Genomic DNA, 18,395 nt, shown 5'->3' with positions numbered 1-18,395 from the left:
TAAGCAATCGGAAAAAAACTGTAAAATAAGAAAGCCCAATCACCTTACACTTCCTTTTACTTAGATAATAAAAACAACTTGTTTTAATGGTGGCATATGTGTTAGCTCTGCTCTGTTTTGCTCATTATTAACTAACAGACACCTGTGGTCCCTATTCTTATTGTGTAAATTCAGATTTGGTCCCTGGAAGCCCACCTATCACCTTCACCTAAACATAACAGAGGGACTTCTCTGTTAGTAAATATATAGGTGGCATATATTTAACACACACACACACACACACACACACACACACACACACACACACACACACACACACACACACACACACACACACACACACACACACACACACACACACACACACACACACACACACACACACACACACACACACACACACACACACACACACACACACACACACACACACACACACACACACACACCTCATTAAAACAAAAAGCACAATACCCCTCAAAAGCATATACAATGCTGTAAAACACAGTATTAGACATCTTGTTCAGTGTTGTTGTGCGATGGTAATGTAGTGCTGTAATCTCGGAGGTCCCACAGTGATTTCCAAAGTCTAGTCACCTTACCGTACACCTTACAGCAAGTGAATCTGTTGTTTTCAACTTCACAACAGCCCAATAACCTCAGATCAGAAATGTCACTGATCAGTGTTGCTACATTTCTTCTGTCCAGCATCAAAAATCTCCTCTCCCATCTGTGATTGGATGGTTTTTGTGTCACACATTGAGGAGGCTCTATGACTCCATCTGCAGCGCCGCCTCCACACTGTCTGTATACCTGAAGCCCTGCAGATCAGCAGCGAGGAGAACCTCCAGAACAGAGGGCTGAAGGTGGGAGGACGACAGAGACCGAGGGTGTGAGATAAAAACAGAGGGACACCCATATATTTTTTGTTTTGCCGTGTTGTTACAAGAACTGAATTCTGGCGTTTTGTTTTGAAATCTTCAATGAAAAACTCACCTGCAATCTAGAAAAGACCAGTTGCACTTCTCGTAATTTGAACTGCTTCAGCAGATCCCCGAGCTCGCTAATCACTGAGTAATCAACGATGCTGACATGATGGCAATCCAGGACCACTGAGCGTGGAGGAGCCGCTTGGGGAGAGACATTAAGGGAAGAAAACAGGAGAGTAAATGAGAGGAAAAACTGAAAGAGAGGAGGTGGTTAAACACGAAAGAGATCACCACACATTACTGTAAGTGTCCTGTGAAAAAAAGACTAGGTTATCAAACAAATCCTTACCCTGCAGAGCCTGAGTGTGTATGATGTGGCTGAGATACTCTGTGGCAGGGAAGCTGAGTCCACTGCCCAACTCCATCACCAGCACACCGTGATCAGACACCTGCACACAACAGAAACACTTTAACACAAAAGCAATCCTGTACAGTTAGATACCATGATTTCATAATGTTTAAAAACACTGCAGCAGCCCTTTGGCCTTGTTGTCGTACCTATGTTTCCTCAAACATCCACATCTTATTCTACTTGAGTTAATCAATTACTGTATTTCACAGAGGAGGAGCAAGAGGTAATGCCAAAAGGTGCGGCCCTCTGGTTTATTGAGGCTGTTGTTAACGGAGAAACTGGTATGGAAGAGTAGCTCTGACACTTCTGGGACTGGTGTCAGATTTAGAAAGAAGCCCCTGCTCAAGGCACCAAAAAAATGTGATGATAGTCAACTTATATTTCTCTGAACTCTGCTGTACATATCTCCATGTGACCATCAACTACAGGTAGGAGATATGGATAAAATATCATCAGTATCATCAAAATATAATTTATATTGGGATATAAATGGAAATTATAGTAATTACATTGAGAACCGGTCTGTCTGTTTTTGGCTAAATTAAAATCCCTGACAAATACTACTAACTAATGACCAATACTACTTTTGGTAATGGTACTCTTGTCCTGTAACAATGCAAACAAATGACTATTGTACCTTGGTGGCCTTGACAGGTTAATATGTATCTCCTCCCTCACACACCGTCCTGTACAGATATTACAGTACCTTTATCTGGGGTCTTGCCAGGTTGTACAGCAGCAGGGCTCCAGATACAGCTACACCTCCTACAATGCCGTACTGCACCTGCCAGAAACTCATCAGGAACGTCACAACGAAAGGCAGCAGGTCCAGCTCTGTAGGAGACACGTGAGCATGAGACCACAATTAAACAAACAAATATATGAGAGACACAGGAAAACAAAGAAGACACCTACTGCATATCCTCCACATCTTAGCCACGACGCGGTAATCCACCATGGGCACTACCGCACAGATGATAACGGCAGCTAAGGAAGCTTTGGGGATGTAGTAGAAGGCCGGCATGAGGAAGGCCAGGGAAAGCAACACTATCACACCTGAAAAAAACAGAGAGAAAGAGAGAGAAGGGAACATTTAAAGAGATTCCTCATTTCCAAACTAAGAAGAATGCAGACTCAGCAAAAAAATAAATCTACACAGAGAGAGAGAGTGAGAGAGAGAGAGAGAGAGAGAGAGAGAGAGAGAGAGAGAGAGAGAGAGAGAGAGAGAGAGAGAGAGACAGAGAGAGGGAGAGAGACAGAGAGAGGGAGAGAGACAGAGAGAGAGAGGGAGAGAGAAAGAAAGAAGTGAAAGTCACATGATAGATTTCTTTTTTGTTGTTCTGGACAAGTATTTAAAATTCAAAAGTAAATAATAAGTGTTAGTGTTTAAGTCACAAAACCCACAAAAAGCATATTTTACCAATGTCATGTTGCATTGAACCAAAAAAGTAAAAAAAAAAAAAGAATTGAGGTCTTTCAACCGACTACTCAATGTCAAACTCCCTTTTAGGAAGAAACCTCGGCAGACCCAGCAAAGAGTAAAAATGCATCTTCAGATTTGATTTAAAACTAGCAATTGTATTACATGATTTGATATGGGGTGGGAGGGAATTCCAGAGTTTGGGGGCTACAACAGAGAAGGCTCGATCCCCTCTGGTTTTTAGGCGTGTCCGGGGGATGACGAGGAGTTGTTGGGTTGTGGACCTGAGTGCCCTGGTGGCAGAGTAAGTAGACAGGAGATCGGAAATATACGGAGGGGCTTGACCATGGAGTGCTTTAAAAACAAAAAGTAAAATGTTAAAATCGATTCTGAATTTCACTGGCAACCAATGAAGCTCAGCTAAAACAGGAGTTATGTGGTCATACTTTTTGGTGCCAGTGAGGAGTCTTGCAGCAGCATTCTGGACTAATTGGAGTCTGTTCAAATTATGTTGGGTTAGGCCTGTGTATAGTGAGTTACAGTAATCTAGGCGTAAAGTAATAAAGGCATGAGTGATTGTCTCGAGATCCTTCTTCAATAAAACGTATTTCAGCTTTGCTACTGTTCTAAGCTGGTAAAAACTACCTTTAACAACAGAGCTGACTTGTTTATCAAAATTAAGAGAGCTGTCAAAGAGAACACCTAAGTTTCTGACCTTGCACTGTAAATTTGATGACCAAGGGCATTGCTCAGGTTTTTTGTAGAGGTGGGGGATCCATATAAAATCATCTCAGTTTTCTTGTCATTTAACTGGAGAAAATTTGCTGCCATCCAGGATTTAATGTCCTCCAAACAGCTAAAAATTGTATTAATTGATGAAGTGCAACCAGGGGAGATGGGTAAATACAGTTGTGTATTGTCAGCGTAGCAATGGTAATTTAGGTTGTGCTTTTCAATGATAGAACCAAGGGGCAGCATGTATAGAGAGAATAACATGGGGCCAAGAACTGATCCTTGGGGGACGCCGAATTTAATACCCACTGGAGAGGAGGACTTAGTACCCAACAATTTTGTATTAATTTTTTTTAATCTATTTTAGTGCTTCAAGTTTGAGTTTGCGAACTTGGTCAACACTTCTACAAGGCACCGTGTAACATTGTCATTAGGGGCTGAGCCCCCCTAAAGGTCTGATCCTAGAATTGCCCCTGTTGCAGACCCCTGAATCATAACATAGACCATAACATTGGAAAGTGTCAGGACTCACTGGTGATGATTCCTCCAGCTGGAGTGCAAACACCAGTCTGAGAGTTCACTGCCGTCCTGGATGTGAGCAGAAAACATGACGCTGTAAATATTAGACACCTGACCTTTCTCTAGTGTTTATCACACACACACACACACACACACACACACACACACACACACACACACACACACACACACACACACACACACACACACACACACACACACACACACACACACACACACACACACACACACACACACACACACACACACACACACACACACACACACACACACACACACACACACACACACACACACACACACACACACACACACCTTCCAAAGCTGCCAGTGACAGGGTAGGCTGACACAAAGGAGCCCATGATATTGGTCACACCAATTGCCAGCAGCTCCTGGTTGGCATCAATTCTGTAGTCATTCTGCCTGCCTGAAGACAAACAGGAAGTTAAAATCAGTCTGATGAGACACCCATTCTTTAACTGCCTGTTAGGATAATTATTTATCAAAGAATGGACAAAATCAGTTCTCTCAAAAGTTTGTTTACTTGCAGCAAGTCAAGTCACTTTACAGCACGTCAGCATAGTCTTTAACAGCAGCTTTTTATAAGGAAAAGGGAATAATATTACAAAGAGATACGGTCTTCTTATCTCTGGTCAGGCCCGGTGTCTCCTCCACATGTGCTCTGCCCTCAGGGGCATTCTGTGCTTTTCACAAAGTCAGTGGTGCTCATGATTGTCTCATGAGAAACAGAAATAGTTGCACACAGACTTCATGCAAATAGTTTAACACTAAAAGGAAGCAAAGATTATAGCAAGCATGACTTTCCTGTCATGCCATGTCTAATGATGGTATTTTTGGGGTAGTAGTAGAGAGAGAGGGGATGACACAAAGCAGGTCGGATTTGAAGTCTGTCCGGTGCCTACACGGGCGCACACTCTACCACGTGAGTTAGAGCAGTGTTTCTCAAACTTTTTTTCAACATTATAACCCCTTTGAATTGCTTTTTTAAGCCAAGTACCCCCTGACCAACACAAAACATTTTTGGTAGAAAAAAAAAAAAAAAAAAAAAAAAGTCTATATACCCCTGCAGTACTCCAAAGTACCCCTAGGGGTACACATACCCCCATTTGAGAAACACTGAGCTAGAGGATGCCCCATGATTATGTGTATCTGAACATCTTATGGAAATCCATTTGATAACTGTTGAGATATTTCAGTCGGGTCCAACTGACAGACAGACATTGCCATCTCTACGCTGCAAGTGTGGCTAAAAACATTTACCGAAAGCTTTGGCGATAGCAATGCTCTCCAACAGACCCATGAAGGGAATCACAGCAAGCCCTCCTCCAAAGCCCTGCACAAAACACAGAAAGGACAACTGGCTAGTCAGCTGCTCTTCTGGTGAACTGGAAAGATTTTGGGAAGTAAAAGTTGCAACTCAATCTTTTTAAAAAAAAAAAAAAAAAACATTCACTGCCCTCCCTGCCCTCCCTTCCCCCCCGTTGCTGGCCTCGTCACTCTGCTCCTCACCTCTATAATCTCTCCAAAGGAGACGACGGTGCCGTTGGCTGTGGTGTCTGAGGTGGGTGGGGGCCTGAACGGTGGGAGCCCCTGGGTAGCTTCCCCAGTGACTGTAAACACGGGATGACCGTAAGCATTCCAAGAAAATGCTACCAAGGATGCAGCCACGACCACCAGAGCGTTACGCACTGACCAGGACAGAGAAGACATGACGAAATTGGAGGAAAGTTTTAGAAAAGTAAAACGTAGTGCAGACACACTATAAAATGTTATACACAATCAATCACAAAAGATAAAAGTCATCTGCATCCTGGAATACCATGCATTCATAGCAAGTGAAATAAAAAGCTAGTTCATTTTACACACACACACACACACACACACACACACACACACACACACACACACACACACACACACACACACACACACACACACACACACACACACACACACACACACACACACACACACACACACACACACACACACACACACACACACACACACACACACACACACACACACACACACACACGGTACTGACTGGTAGCAACCGTCCACACTAGTTTCCTGGCGACTCTGGAGCAGGTGGGAGCGTCGTCAGAGCCCAGACTCGTCTTCATAAAACACAACGTGACCAGCAGAGCGAGACAAAGCAGACCCAGTACCACGTCACCTATCCTGGCTTCTGGGATCTTGTAGAAGGTGTAGTAGACTTCCAGGACAAACTCGTGGGGAATGCCCTGGAGTCCCAGAATATTCTAGAAACAGAAACGACGCGACTGCCATCAGCTGAAACAACAGACTCTGAAATGAGTTGTAGATCTGGTCTCTCTCTTTGCATTTTAGTTGTTTGCAGACCAAAATCAAATCAAAAGAAAATCAGCCCCCATAAGCTGCTGGTCATACCAGACCAAGTGCGGCTGTAGTTGTGAATCACTATTGGTGTATTTAATTGCAAGGGGTAACAAGAGGTGTGTTAAGAGCAAGAATGTGTTATTTCTTCTTTTAAATGTTATATAATCTTACTATAAATATGAGAAATGCTGCTCCTAAATCAGAAAGTTAAACATGCACTCTCACCATCATACGAACGACTCCCTGCTGTTCTGTAAACTGTAAACTGTGTGAAGCACACCGATACTGGGTGCTAATTCCTTCCATGTCAACATTTTATAAAATCTACATTAACACATAAAAACAACAACACATTTTTTTAAAGGATCTATTATGTCACTGACAAGATATTGTCACTGAGCGGGATATTTTGCAGTTGCAAGATACAATTGTCAGCGCTTTCAGTTGGACAAACTATCTACTAGAGACAATGTTTCTAAATGACGTCAAACATACGAATCGTTGACATTTCTTTCCATGAGTACAGGAGCTGGTAACTGGTGGTTTTGTAGATGTATGTGTTGTTTATGTTGCTGTGTTTGTTTGAGACAAGTGAGTGCATGTATTTAACTCTCACCTTGACCTGGCCAAAGCCAATGGTTATCGCAGCAGCACAAGTGAAGCCTTTTATTACAGGGAACGAGATGAAGTCTAGCAGGAAACCTGCAGAAGACAAGCAAAGCAATAAACGATTTACGGAGTCATGACACTGACCTTAAACCTCCCCAAAAAAAGAAGCATGGTTGAGAAATCTACAGACTTCACAGAAATTGTGCGTGATTAAGCTGAGGAAGTCGTAGATAGACGTTGTGGTAGGAAGTGGCTCTCCTGCACTCACAAACTAATCTCCTGTTTTCTCACAGTCTCCGCTGTTCTGTCCCGCGACATGTATCTCTCTCTTCTCTATTCTAAACCACTCATTTCTAATATCGTAATGTTTTTAAATCAGGTTTTGATACAGAGCTTTGAACTTAAATTTTATATATGCTAAAATATAATTGCTACAGGGGCGGCTGTGGCTCAGTGGTAGAGCAGTCGCCTGCCAATCGGAAGCTTGGTGGTTTGATCCCTGGCCCTGCAGTCCCATGTCAAAGTGTCCTTGGGCAAGACACTGAACCCCAAGTTGCCCCTGATGCTGTGCATGCAGTGTAAATGCGTGTGAGTGTTTATCTGATGATCAGGTGGCACCTTGTACGGAAGCTTCGGCCACAGTGCGTGAATGGTGAATGGTTCCTGTATTGTGTAAAAGCGCTTTCAGTAGTCGTCGAGACTAGGAAAGCGCTATATAAAAACAGTCCATCTATCATGTGAAAACAATATGTCACACTTTTTGTAGGTTTGTCCACTTGGCTCGCAAGTGTCAACTAAGTTAAGAAAACCCCCAAAACTGGTGTCACCTGGCCCCGTCCCTCACCTAATCTCAGTAATGCCATTAGAGCCTGGATGACTCCACAGAGGAGGCTGAGCAGCACGGCTTGGTGCGGCTGCCCCCCCACCACGGAGAAGCACAGGAGGGACATGATGGCCGTGGGACCCAGTGTCACGTCCTTAGAGGTCCCCAGGAGGGTGTAGATGAACCCCCCCATGAAGGCAGAGTAGAGTCCATACTGAGGAGAGAAAGGCTTTTAGATCATTTTAGATTGATTCATTACAGTCACCTCTCCACTCAACAATCCCTTTCTTCTTGTTGCTTGACCACAGTTTGACACTATAAAGCTTTTTTCACATTCGTCTGATGAAGGAGGAAAGTTTCTCTGTGCTCACCGTAAATCTGAGTTTATGATTTTGTGACATCATAACTACTTTGGAAGCCAATCATGGTTCGATACGCAAATTAAACGAGAGGGAGTTAAATCTAAATGGAAGTTGAATCCACAGAAAACCCAGCTACGATTCACCTGAACAGGAAGGCCGGCTACTTCAGCATAAGCCAGTGCCTGCGGTACAGTTGTCAGCCCGACGGTGAGGCCGGCGAGCAGGTCCATCTGAAGCCACTTCAGCTTGTACCCAGGCAGCCAGGAGAGGATCGGCAGCCACGCCTTGAGGGTGTTGTAGGAGCAGCAGCCCCGAGCCGACAATCGATCCAGCAGAGGCCCGTCCATCGCACAAGGATTACAGGTCAGGAAGGAGAACCTGGAGAGGAGGATGACGACAAGGAAAAGGGTGAAGAGACAGCAGAAAAGTGCACAAAGGGAGAAGTGACGTTTTACATATTCAAATGTGTGCATGAGAAGGCTGATTAAAGAATAAAAGCCACTTACACAAAGTGTTTAAGTTTCCTCCTCTGCTTTAAATGTCATTCGTCAGCTTTTGGGATGTGCTGCTTGGTTTCTCTGGTTTTGCGCACAGCATTCAGGGAAACATAAAGATGTGCTCTGTGTGCATGCAGTTTGTCTGTGTGTTTTTCTGGACAAACATGCAGCATATTAAAAGAAAGCGGATGCCATTTCTTCGGTGCATTCTGTGATCTGTGTGCAATAGGAAAAAACAAGCTTTTAGGTTGTTAGGTTTTATGATGGTCATATGACAGGTAAGTGTGCTGCATACCTTCTTTTACAATTAAACAAAGAAATAATCCCACACTTATTTGCTTATTCTTATATCGGTGTTATGTGAGTTTACCAGTAGCTTAATTTTACAGTGTAATGGTTTATTTATCTCTCACACTGTCCTATAATGTGTTTATGTTATGTAGGCTATAATATTCTACTAAAATAGATTGAACAATAAGATGTTGCATTAACAAAGTGGAAGAACATTAACTAAATTAACTAAATTAAATAGCTGTGTGACTGGAACAAACACAATAGATGAAGACAGAACAGAATAGAAGAGATTTAAATTGAACTGAAAAAAAAAACACAATAGAATTTAATAGAATAGGAAAAACTAATATAAAAACATAGAGTAGAGTAGAGTGGAATAGAAAAGAACTGAATAAGACACAACAGAAGAGAATAGAAAACACTACACAGTAGAATTGAACAGAATAGGGCAAAAAAGCAATGCAATAAAATGGAAAAGAAAAACAGAATAGAACACACACTACACAGTTGTTATGTAGTGGTTGTACTATATTTTTTTCAAATTTGAAAGAACAGAAAAGAGCAAACAATCCAACATCATGGAATAAAATAGAAAAACAAGACAAGAGAATATAATATAAACTCTTACTAAATCTCTCTCTTCATCTTTTGGATTCACTGGTTCAGCTGTGATTTTTAGCTCCTTCTCTGTCAACCATGGATGTTGTGTCAACGCGTTGTTGTTGTTACTTTTGTAAAACCACTTCCTAAAATGACATTTCGCTGATGAGGCGCGAGACGGTTCCTGTTTTCTATCCTCACGTGACCTTTTTCATGTGACCACAGGTGGGCGGGACTTAAGTTGTTTGAGGAAGACGTGAAAACAAGTCCAATATGAATACAAATGGTCCAAAAACCGTCTGGCACACAGCTCTACTCGCCACGTTATGTACTTTAGGTAATGACTGTGATGACTGAATTAATTTTATTTATTGAATGTAATTGTTTTGACTCACATTAAATGTTTCAAAGCCGAACCAGAAATCATTTTGAGACTAAGTAGGCGCGATCTAAACAGTCAAAAGAGATAATCATCCTCATCACGATCATGCTGCTTGAGTTGTTTTTTCTCATTTTGGCATCATGTTGCATCGGGGAGTCAAAGAGAAGAAATGTCCTTCTAATAATTGGTGAGTGAACTTTTACATTCATAACTCGTGCTAGTTTTAAAGACTTCAAATGTCTTTTGAACTGGAAGAATTACAATGCTGAAATACCAGGTACACCTAGCAAAAACTAATATACTCTAATACAACAGTCCTATAAAATAAATAATATAATAAATCCTATTTCATTATACAGAGAGGGGGTGTTATTATTATAGCCTACCCTCACTGATATGGATGGGGCGGACAAAATAACAATAATAATAGAAATACCTCCCTGTATAATGATATACAACATTGGTCATACTCAGTATGTGGACAAGTCTATCACAGCCTACACATGCTTCTATGTATTCCATTCAAGGGAAATTGTACAGTCTACAATGACAACAGGGTGCCTTCAACTTTCTAGCAACAGATTGTTTCAACATAGACATGCCACCGAGCACAAAGCCAGGTCCATAAAGAAATGGTTGTCTCAGTTTGGTGTGGAAGAACTGGCCTGCACATAGCTCTGCCTTCAACCCCATTAAACACCTTCAGGGTAAACTGCAACACTGACAGCGATGTCCAACATCGGTGGGTGACATCACGAATGCTCTTGTGGCTGAATGGGAGCAAATCCCCCTTTTGACCATGTAATGTTAGAGGTAATACATGTGCCTTTTCCCTCTTCCAGCTGATGATGCAGGTTTTGAGACGGAGGTGTACAACAACTCTGTGGTCCACACCCCCCACCTGCGCTCTCTGGCCCAGCGTAGCCTGGTGTTCAGCAACGCCTTCACCTCTGTCAGCAGCTGCTCCCCCAGTCGCTCCACCATCCTCACCGGCCTGCCACAGGTAAAACACACACACACACACACACACACACACACACACACATATATATGGATGCCTCTCATTTGTGCATGAAGGCACAGTATTTAGGTCTGTTTGATGTGTCTTCAGCACCAGAACGGCATGTACGGGCTTCATCAGGGTGTTCACAACTTCAACTCGTTTGACGGAGTACAAAGTCTCCCGCTGCTCCTCAGCCAAGCCAACGTACACACAGGTAAGTAACATAGACACCAGTTTATTTCAAGTCTAAGTCACACACACAGACACACACACACACACACACACACACACAACCGTTTCTCCCCCTCTATCTTTTCTCTTTTCTCACTCCCACAGGTATAATTGGGAAGAAGCATGTCGGTCCTGGATCTGTATACCCTTTTGATTTTGCCTACACGGAAGAGAACAACTCTGTCCTCCAGGTGGGGAGGAACATTACCCGTATCAAACTCCTGGTCCGAAAGTTTTTCCAGACCCATAACGAAGAATCCTTTGAACGAAGGCGAAAGAAAGACGAGAATAAAGAAAATGTGAAAGATGAAGAGAAGCCGTTTTTCCTGTATGTTGCCTTTCATGACACCCACCGATGTGGACACTCGCAGCCCCAGTATGGAGCTTTCTGTGAGAAGTTTGGGAATGGTGAAATGGGGATGGGTAGAATACCTGACTGGACACCAGAATATTACACACCAGAACAAGTAAAGGTCAGTGACATACAGATTTTATGTTTTCAAATCCCACTCTCATTGGAAAACAAGGATTATAAACTGTAAAACTGGTTTAATTTGGATTAAATGGTCTCATGTGACTTTTTCACCTTTTTTAAAGAAAATATAAATTTACAGTATACCTGTTTCAAAAATGTTACTTCATATTTCTTGTATTATAGCATTATCATTTCTACAGCAGTGCATTTGATAGCATATTTTTTGTGGCTGCTCATGATGCACCATGAACATTTTTCTTTTCATTTCATGGTCACATTTCTACTACTGCTGTTATGCTGTTTTTAAACAAACAAAAGATTTTGTCTCATTGATTATTGTAATGAAATACATCTGAAAGACACACAGAGTCAAGTTTGATAAACCTGTCCTCATCTCGTGTACTTCAGGTTCCTCCTTTTGTGCCAGACACACCTGTGGCACGAGCCGACTTGGCTGCACAGTACACCACGGTTAGCAGGCTGGACCAAGGTAGGTAAAAACACCTACCCATAAAAAGACACAAAGGCACAAAAAAAAAAAAAGAGGACAGAGAAGCTATTTTTGTGAAACGCTAATCTATAATCGTGTGAATTTCCTCTGCAGGTATCGGTTTGGTTCTTCAGGAGCTCAGGGACGCTGGTTATGAGAACGACACTCTGGTCATCTACAGCTCCGATAACGGCATCCCCTTTCCGAACGGCAGAACCAACCTGTATCGCTCGGGGACAGCAGAGCCCATGCTGGTGTCCTCTCCAGAGCACAGGGAGCGATGGGGAGACACCAGCCAGGCCTACGTCAGCCTGCTGGGTAAGAGATGGATGTAATGAAATATAGACCATAAAGTCTGTCACTTGTCAAGTCAGCAGCTTGCTGTGAGCACAGTGTCCATAGCCGGTTTTGTTCCAGTTTAGTGCTCACACCAGTTGCTACCATCTTTTTTTGGCTTGTAACTCCTTAAAACAGGGTACCAGCGGGGATCTTAAAAGTCTTAAAAATGTGTTAAATATAATATTCAAAAAATAAGGCCCTAAAAGTCTTACATTTCTTTAGAAAGTCTTAAATTTCGTTCACGAAGGCCTAACATTTGTATTGTCCTTTCATAAGATTAAATAACTCCATCATTTCGTCACAAAGCATGCATGGCATTGAGTACTACAATTAAATATTGTATTGAGTTCAAGTACTTGGTAAACAATTCTTTTTGTAGCCTAAAATCCTTTTGGATATTCCATTATATCCTACATACTTTTGCCAGTATGTTTATGAAGTTGGTATTAAATTTCATTCTAAAAGGTATTAAAAATGTCTTAAAAAGTCTTAACTTTAACTTGTGGAAACCTGGGGGTACCTTGTAAAATGAAGAAATGTCTACTTCTATGTGACCCCTCATCACAGGTTATGGCCTTTGTGAGAAATGAGTTGTGAGCAGTTCAACCAAAGAGTAATTTTTCTAATTTTTTTCCAGGGTTTTGTAGGCCACACAGGTATCTGTATTTCAGAAAAAAAGAAAAAGTCAGTAAAAAAAATTCTCTAATCATCGACTACTCAGATTTATTTTGGGACCCTTCAGTGTGTTCCCAGGTCGGGAACCACTAGCTTACACAATTGAACAAACAGTGAAGTCAATGTGTTTATGTGATGTGCTACATCGGCCACCAGAGGGAGACTTAACAACAATTGTGCATCAGCAGCAGAGCTCAGATAAAATAAGAAACTGAAAAGGATCTCCTGAGAGGGTAATAATTAAATGTAATCATGAAAATACCATCAATTAAACAATAGAAAAAACAGTTGTGATATAAATGTCTGCCGATTTTATTAACAACACATTAAGTAAACTAATTGTGGCAAATATTTCCGTATATAAGTAGTAAGTGTAATGAACATAAAATAACGTTAAACACTTGTCACTGTCCTATGAAAACCATGTATCTCCATGATGTTAACTTTTTATGAGCTAAGAAAACCAACACTGTTTCCAATGGGTTTTTAAATGGTTTATTTAGTTCAAAATATGGGACAGTTTTCTTAACCCATAGAGGAGAACTTGATCCTTCAATTCATCTGAAACATTCAAAACCTCCAAATTTGGAGATATGTGGTTTTCATCGGACAGTCGCATGTAAATATGTTTACAGTATGAAATAATAGCAACACTGTACTAATTATGAGTACAGTATTTTATAATTATTATTACATGAATACCAACATTAAATTGAAATGTATCAACTCTGATATTACTGTAGTTTGCCTTATTTCCTCACTGTCTTTTTCTCTTCTTCTCCCTCTCTTTTTTTTGGCAGACATCACTCCCACCATTCTGGAATGGTTCTCTGTTCCCTATCCATCCTACAGCCTCCCCGGCAGCCCCGCCAGCCTGGTTCACCTCACCGGTCGCTCCTTACTGCCTGCTCTGGTCACTGAGCCCGGCAGCTGGCACACCGTCTACGCCAGCCAGTCCCTTCACGAGGTCTGTGAGCACTGCTGTGTTTTTTTTAACTTCCAGACGGGATGTCATGGCCCCTGTCACAAATTGAAGGAGTCAAACAATGGGCCTGACTGCTGTACCGTCGTTTGGATTTCAGGTAACCATGTACTACCCAACCCGCTCCGTCCACCAGGGGGCGTACCACCTTCTCCACAACCTACACTACCGCATGCCCTTCCCCATCGACCAGGACCTGTACGTGTCACCCACCTTCCAGGACCTGCTGAACCGCACGAGGCTGAGTGAGCCCACGCACTGGTTCAAAAGCCTGGAGCAGTATTACTACAGAGAGCGCTGGGAGCTGTTCGACTCCAGGTCTGTTACAAATCATGTTGCTCCATCATGTTTTCAGCTAAGAAGAAGATAAATATCAGTCCCATTTGCGCTTAGAGATCGACACCCAAAGCAGAGTGATCACAATACTTGACCTTGATCTGTGGATGACACAAGTTCCAAACTAAATCAAATATGAATATTCATAAGAGGAAATAGGTACGCTTCTCCTGCAGTGAACTTCAGTTAGTTGCTCTCAACAACAACAAAAACTGCAACATATAGGTTTCCTAAAAAGAAGGAAAATGAGGAAAGTGGCTAAGGCATAACCTTCTGTGTTGATGGTCTGACAAATGCTAATATTGTCAGTCCATTTTTTATTTATATTGTCAATATATAGAATTTTCAAATAAACCATTTTAATTAAACCCTATAGGGCTTCCTTTGCTTCACTGTGACCAAAAAAAAAAAAAGCACGAGCATGTTCTCTGTGGTGAAGAGAAACATCATTTAGACCTTCATCCTGGGAATTAAAACAATAAAGCTTTATTTTACCTTCAATACGAGGACCTCAGTATATGACAACCCAATCTTGTTCTCTCTGTTCATGATGTTTCAATTTGAACAAATGCTTCACCAACACAGGACAGACCCACTGGAAACGAGGAACCTGGTATCAGACCCAAACTACAGCACCGTGCTGGAGAGCCTGAGGCAGAGTCTGCAGAAGTGGCAGTGGGAGACGGGGGACCCCTGGGTCTGTGGACCTGACTACGTCCTGGAGGACAAACTAGAGCCACACTGCAGACCACTCTACAATGGACTCTGATGGACACTACTGGTACTTTGACTCATCTTGATCGACACGATGTCCACGCACATGAACACATTCTTCTTATAAAATAAATAACATTCATATGTAGTTTTATTTTTGTATGTCAGTGCTACTTTTTTAATTCTAAAAATAAACTTAAATTGCCTTAATTCCTAACATTGTTTATGGTATAGTATCATTCTTCTTCTTTATGTAACCAGATAATTAACATCATTCAAGTCAGTGGTCCTTCTTATCTGGCTCTATATATTTAATGTACATTTTCCCATCATCCAGGCCCCCTCATAACTTAATATATATAACTTAATTGAACAAATGTAGATGCAGCCCTCATTGTTTTTAGTCTCCATCACTGTTGTTCTGCTACTACACAGGCGGGGGAGTTCATGACGCATGACCAGTGAGGTGGGCAAATCAATCGGGAAAAGGGTGTGTATTGATTACTCAGAGCTCCACTTTGAAATAAGACTGATACTCAATCCTTCCATGTGGAAATCTGTTGGAAGGGAATACAATTTGGATCAGTCGATTATTTGCTCATGTTTATTGATCTGCTATTTTTTATTTTTAACTCTTAAAATTCCATTTTCACTCATGTTGTTGTCTTCTGAAGCCATGAGCAGTTATTCTGCTTTGTTGTGCACCTTTTGATGCATGCAGTGAGTAAGCACAGACCCAAGTTAACAGCTTTTATGCACTTTGTGTGCGATTTCCAGACACATTGGTCCGACATCTTTTTCAACTGACTTTTCACTTGTGTCTGAAATCGAGCGTGTGAACACCAAGAAAGCAGCAGGGCCAGATGGTATCAGTGGTTCTCACTCTGTGCTGACCAACTAGTGCTGGTGCTCGCAATCATATTCAACCTGTCCCTGTCTGTTGTACCCAGGACACATGCTTCGAAAAGTCCACCATCATTCCTGTAAAACATTGATTGAGTGATTCTAGAAATGAAGCAATCTGACTTTTTTAAGTTTATGAAATGTATTGATGCTTTTAGACATTCAGGAGATTTTAACAATTAGTTTGTCAAATTACTGAGACATAAAAAGTCCCTGCTCATTAACTGACTTGTGGACATCTTTCAGTTTTGATCATTTATTTATTAAGACTTCTACAAGCTCAGAGCAGGGGCTGACGTCCCTATACAGCTCCAGCTCCTTCCCTTCCTCTCTCTCACACACACTCTCTCACACACTCTCTCTCTCTCACACACACACACACACACACACACACACACACACACACACAAAACTGATCAATTCGGATTGGTCTTTTTTTCTTCTCCCGCATAAAGACGTATCATCATCCGCCCACCTCAGTTTTGATTTGATGAACGTCCTGGGTCACGATAACGTCGACCAGTCAGCCTATATAAGAAGCAGAAAGTTTTCCAAACACCCATCAAAACATAAAGTCGGCCTCTGACCAACAACAGACGAGAAAAGCGCCGTTTTCATTTACGTAAAGTGTCAAGACGGTTCAAGACATGGAGAGGTCAGTCAGATTTGCCGTGGTGTGCGTCGGAGTGTCTCTGCTCATCTCCTGCCATCCAGTCGAAGCCTGGTACAAGCAGTCGACCGGGCCCAGTTACTATTCGGTGGGTCGTGCCTCCGGTTTGCTGTCCGGTATCAGGAGGTCGCCTTACGTCCGGAGGTCCGAGTCCGAAGAGACGCTGATGGACAGCGGGGAGACAGCAGGTAACACCGTGCTTCAAGAGACTAACAGGCAGATCTCCATCCTCAAAAACATGGTAAGTACAGTTAAGATACTACAAACTTTATTCCTGTTTGAAGGGGTTCTTTTTCTTTTACACTAATGATAAAATGAAGAGACTCGCGTAACAAAATGCTTTCCTTTCAGCACCCAATAAAACCACGATAAACATTAGAAATATTTGACGTAAACAAACCTTATTCACAGATTGGACAGCACTTGTGTTACCCTTTGTTTTATAAAGACAACGAAACAAAGTGTTGAGATCAAAATATTGCCTTAAAAGTTTAACAACTCGTGCGTAAAGGCGCAAACCAGTGAGCGGTGCAGGTCAAAGCGCAGCCATCAGCATTTATTAAAGGATGGTGACAAAACGGCCACTAACAAAAAAAAATAAAAAATTCTGAATTTTAAATGTTCATTACCTACAGACTACACCCGAATAAAGGCAAACATAGGGGGAATGAAAATATGGGATTTGTCTAATATAAGCGACTGTTCCACATTTGTTTTATCACGGCAATAGCCTACTGTTATTCCTGCACAACGAAACAGTCATATATAGTTTAAGATGTAAATGAAATGCAAGCCGATAAGGTTAGTTTGAGAAAACTTCCTTACAGTAATACACATAAAGCTCATTTTGCCGGATTTTCAGTTCTCTCATCCCTTATTTTCACATTCTGCAGGCCATCTGCGTGAAAGACATCTCTCCAAATCTGAAGAGCTGCGAGCTGCTGCGGGACGGGACGGGCACCTTCCAGTGCAAGGCGGACGTCTTCCTCACTCTGGACTCCCTGGACTGCCTGTCCGCGTGAGTCCCGGTTCTCCACCGAGCCCCGGGAGCGCTTCCCTGGACACGAAAAACGAAGGAAAGGAATGGGTGTGTGTGGGGGTTGATGGCGCGGAGGAAAACCTGATCACCGTCGACGATGGACTGCTGCAGACTCTGAATGTTCTCTTATTTAAAAACAAAAAACAAAAACTCAAACATTGTTTTGTTTTACTTTGGTTATGTAGACAGGAGTATAAAAGTAAAAATAAATAAATAACTGTGCAAGAGATGTTAGTTGAAACCATCTTCTTTCCAAATGACTTTCCATCGTTGCTGTTTAACTCCAGAAATGGTAACCCTCCTTTGGTAAAATGTATTAAATATCCAGAAAGTTGACTGCAGAGCAGATTTCCTGGAAAGTACTTTTATTTATTTTATCTATTAAAATTAACAAACACTGGTAACCTGTTGTGTGGCTTAAATGTGTCTTCAATATTCAACTAGTTGTGGATAAAAAGGGGAAAACAAGTGATCCACCAGCTAAAGCCATTTGCATGGAAAAAATGAAAATAAGGTTTTCAGCCATTCATTTTGTATTGCCGTTCCAGTACAATAC

General features: G+C 41.9%; 3 protein-coding genes across 4 annotated transcripts; 2 read left to right on the top strand and 1 right to left on the bottom strand.

Annotated features, from left to right (window-relative positions):
• Positions 1–525: 525 nt before the first annotated feature.
• slc26a11 (solute carrier family 26 member 11) lies at positions 526–9,786 on the bottom strand. The gene is made up of 15 exons (XM_028606193.1): positions 9,629–9,786; positions 8,716–8,922; positions 8,353–8,587; positions 7,869–8,061; positions 7,032–7,117; positions 6,102–6,318; positions 5,564–5,742; positions 5,315–5,387; positions 4,349–4,460; positions 4,026–4,081; positions 2,257–2,397; positions 2,048–2,175; positions 1,279–1,378; positions 997–1,130; positions 526–860 (listed from the first exon to the last, which is right to left on the bottom strand). The coding sequence occupies exons 3-15, from the start codon at positions 8,554–8,556 to the stop codon at positions 771–773; spliced, it is 1,713 nt and encodes a 570-aa protein (XP_028461994.1). The 5' UTR covers positions 8,557–8,587; positions 8,716–8,922; positions 9,629–9,786; the 3' UTR covers positions 526–770.
• Positions 9,787–9,806: 20 nt separating this feature from the next.
• Positions 9,807–16,354, top strand: sgsh (N-sulfoglucosamine sulfohydrolase (sulfamidase)). Of its 2 annotated transcripts, XM_028606204.1 has the most exons (10): positions 9,849–10,169; positions 10,825–10,985; positions 11,094–11,199; positions 11,322–11,689; positions 12,100–12,181; positions 12,296–12,499; positions 13,996–14,162; positions 14,278–14,495; positions 15,099–15,294; positions 15,663–16,354. In XM_028606204.1, the coding sequence occupies exons 1-9, from the start codon at positions 10,088–10,090 to the stop codon at positions 15,280–15,282; spliced, it is 1,572 nt and encodes a 523-aa protein (XP_028462005.1). In that variant the 5' UTR covers positions 9,849–10,087; the 3' UTR covers positions 15,283–15,294; positions 15,663–16,354. The 2 variants fall into 2 exon arrangements, with proteins under 2 accessions (XP_028462013.1, XP_028462005.1); XM_028606212.1 differs by lacking the exon at positions 15,663–16,354 and having other exon boundaries at positions 9,807–9,937; positions 10,837–10,985; positions 15,099–15,599.
• Positions 16,355–16,507: 153 nt separating this feature from the next.
• Positions 16,508–18,188, top strand: npb (neuropeptide B). Its single transcript, XM_028598666.1, has 2 exons — positions 16,508–17,041; positions 17,694–18,188. Exons 1-2 carry the CDS (start codon positions 16,778–16,780, stop codon positions 17,820–17,822), a joined length of 393 nt encoding a protein of 130 aa, XP_028454467.1. The 5' UTR covers positions 16,508–16,777; the 3' UTR covers positions 17,823–18,188.
• The last annotated feature ends 207 nt before the right edge of the window (positions 18,189–18,395 follow it).

Source organism: Perca flavescens, chromosome 2 (genome assembly GCF_004354835.1).
Source record: "Perca flavescens isolate YP-PL-M2 chromosome 2, PFLA_1.0, whole genome shotgun sequence".
Classification (NCBI taxonomy): Eukaryota; Metazoa; Chordata; class Actinopteri; order Perciformes; family Percidae; genus Perca; species Perca flavescens.
The sequence above is the reverse complement of the archived record's forward strand: the minus strand, read 5'-3'. Positions and strand labels throughout refer to the sequence as shown.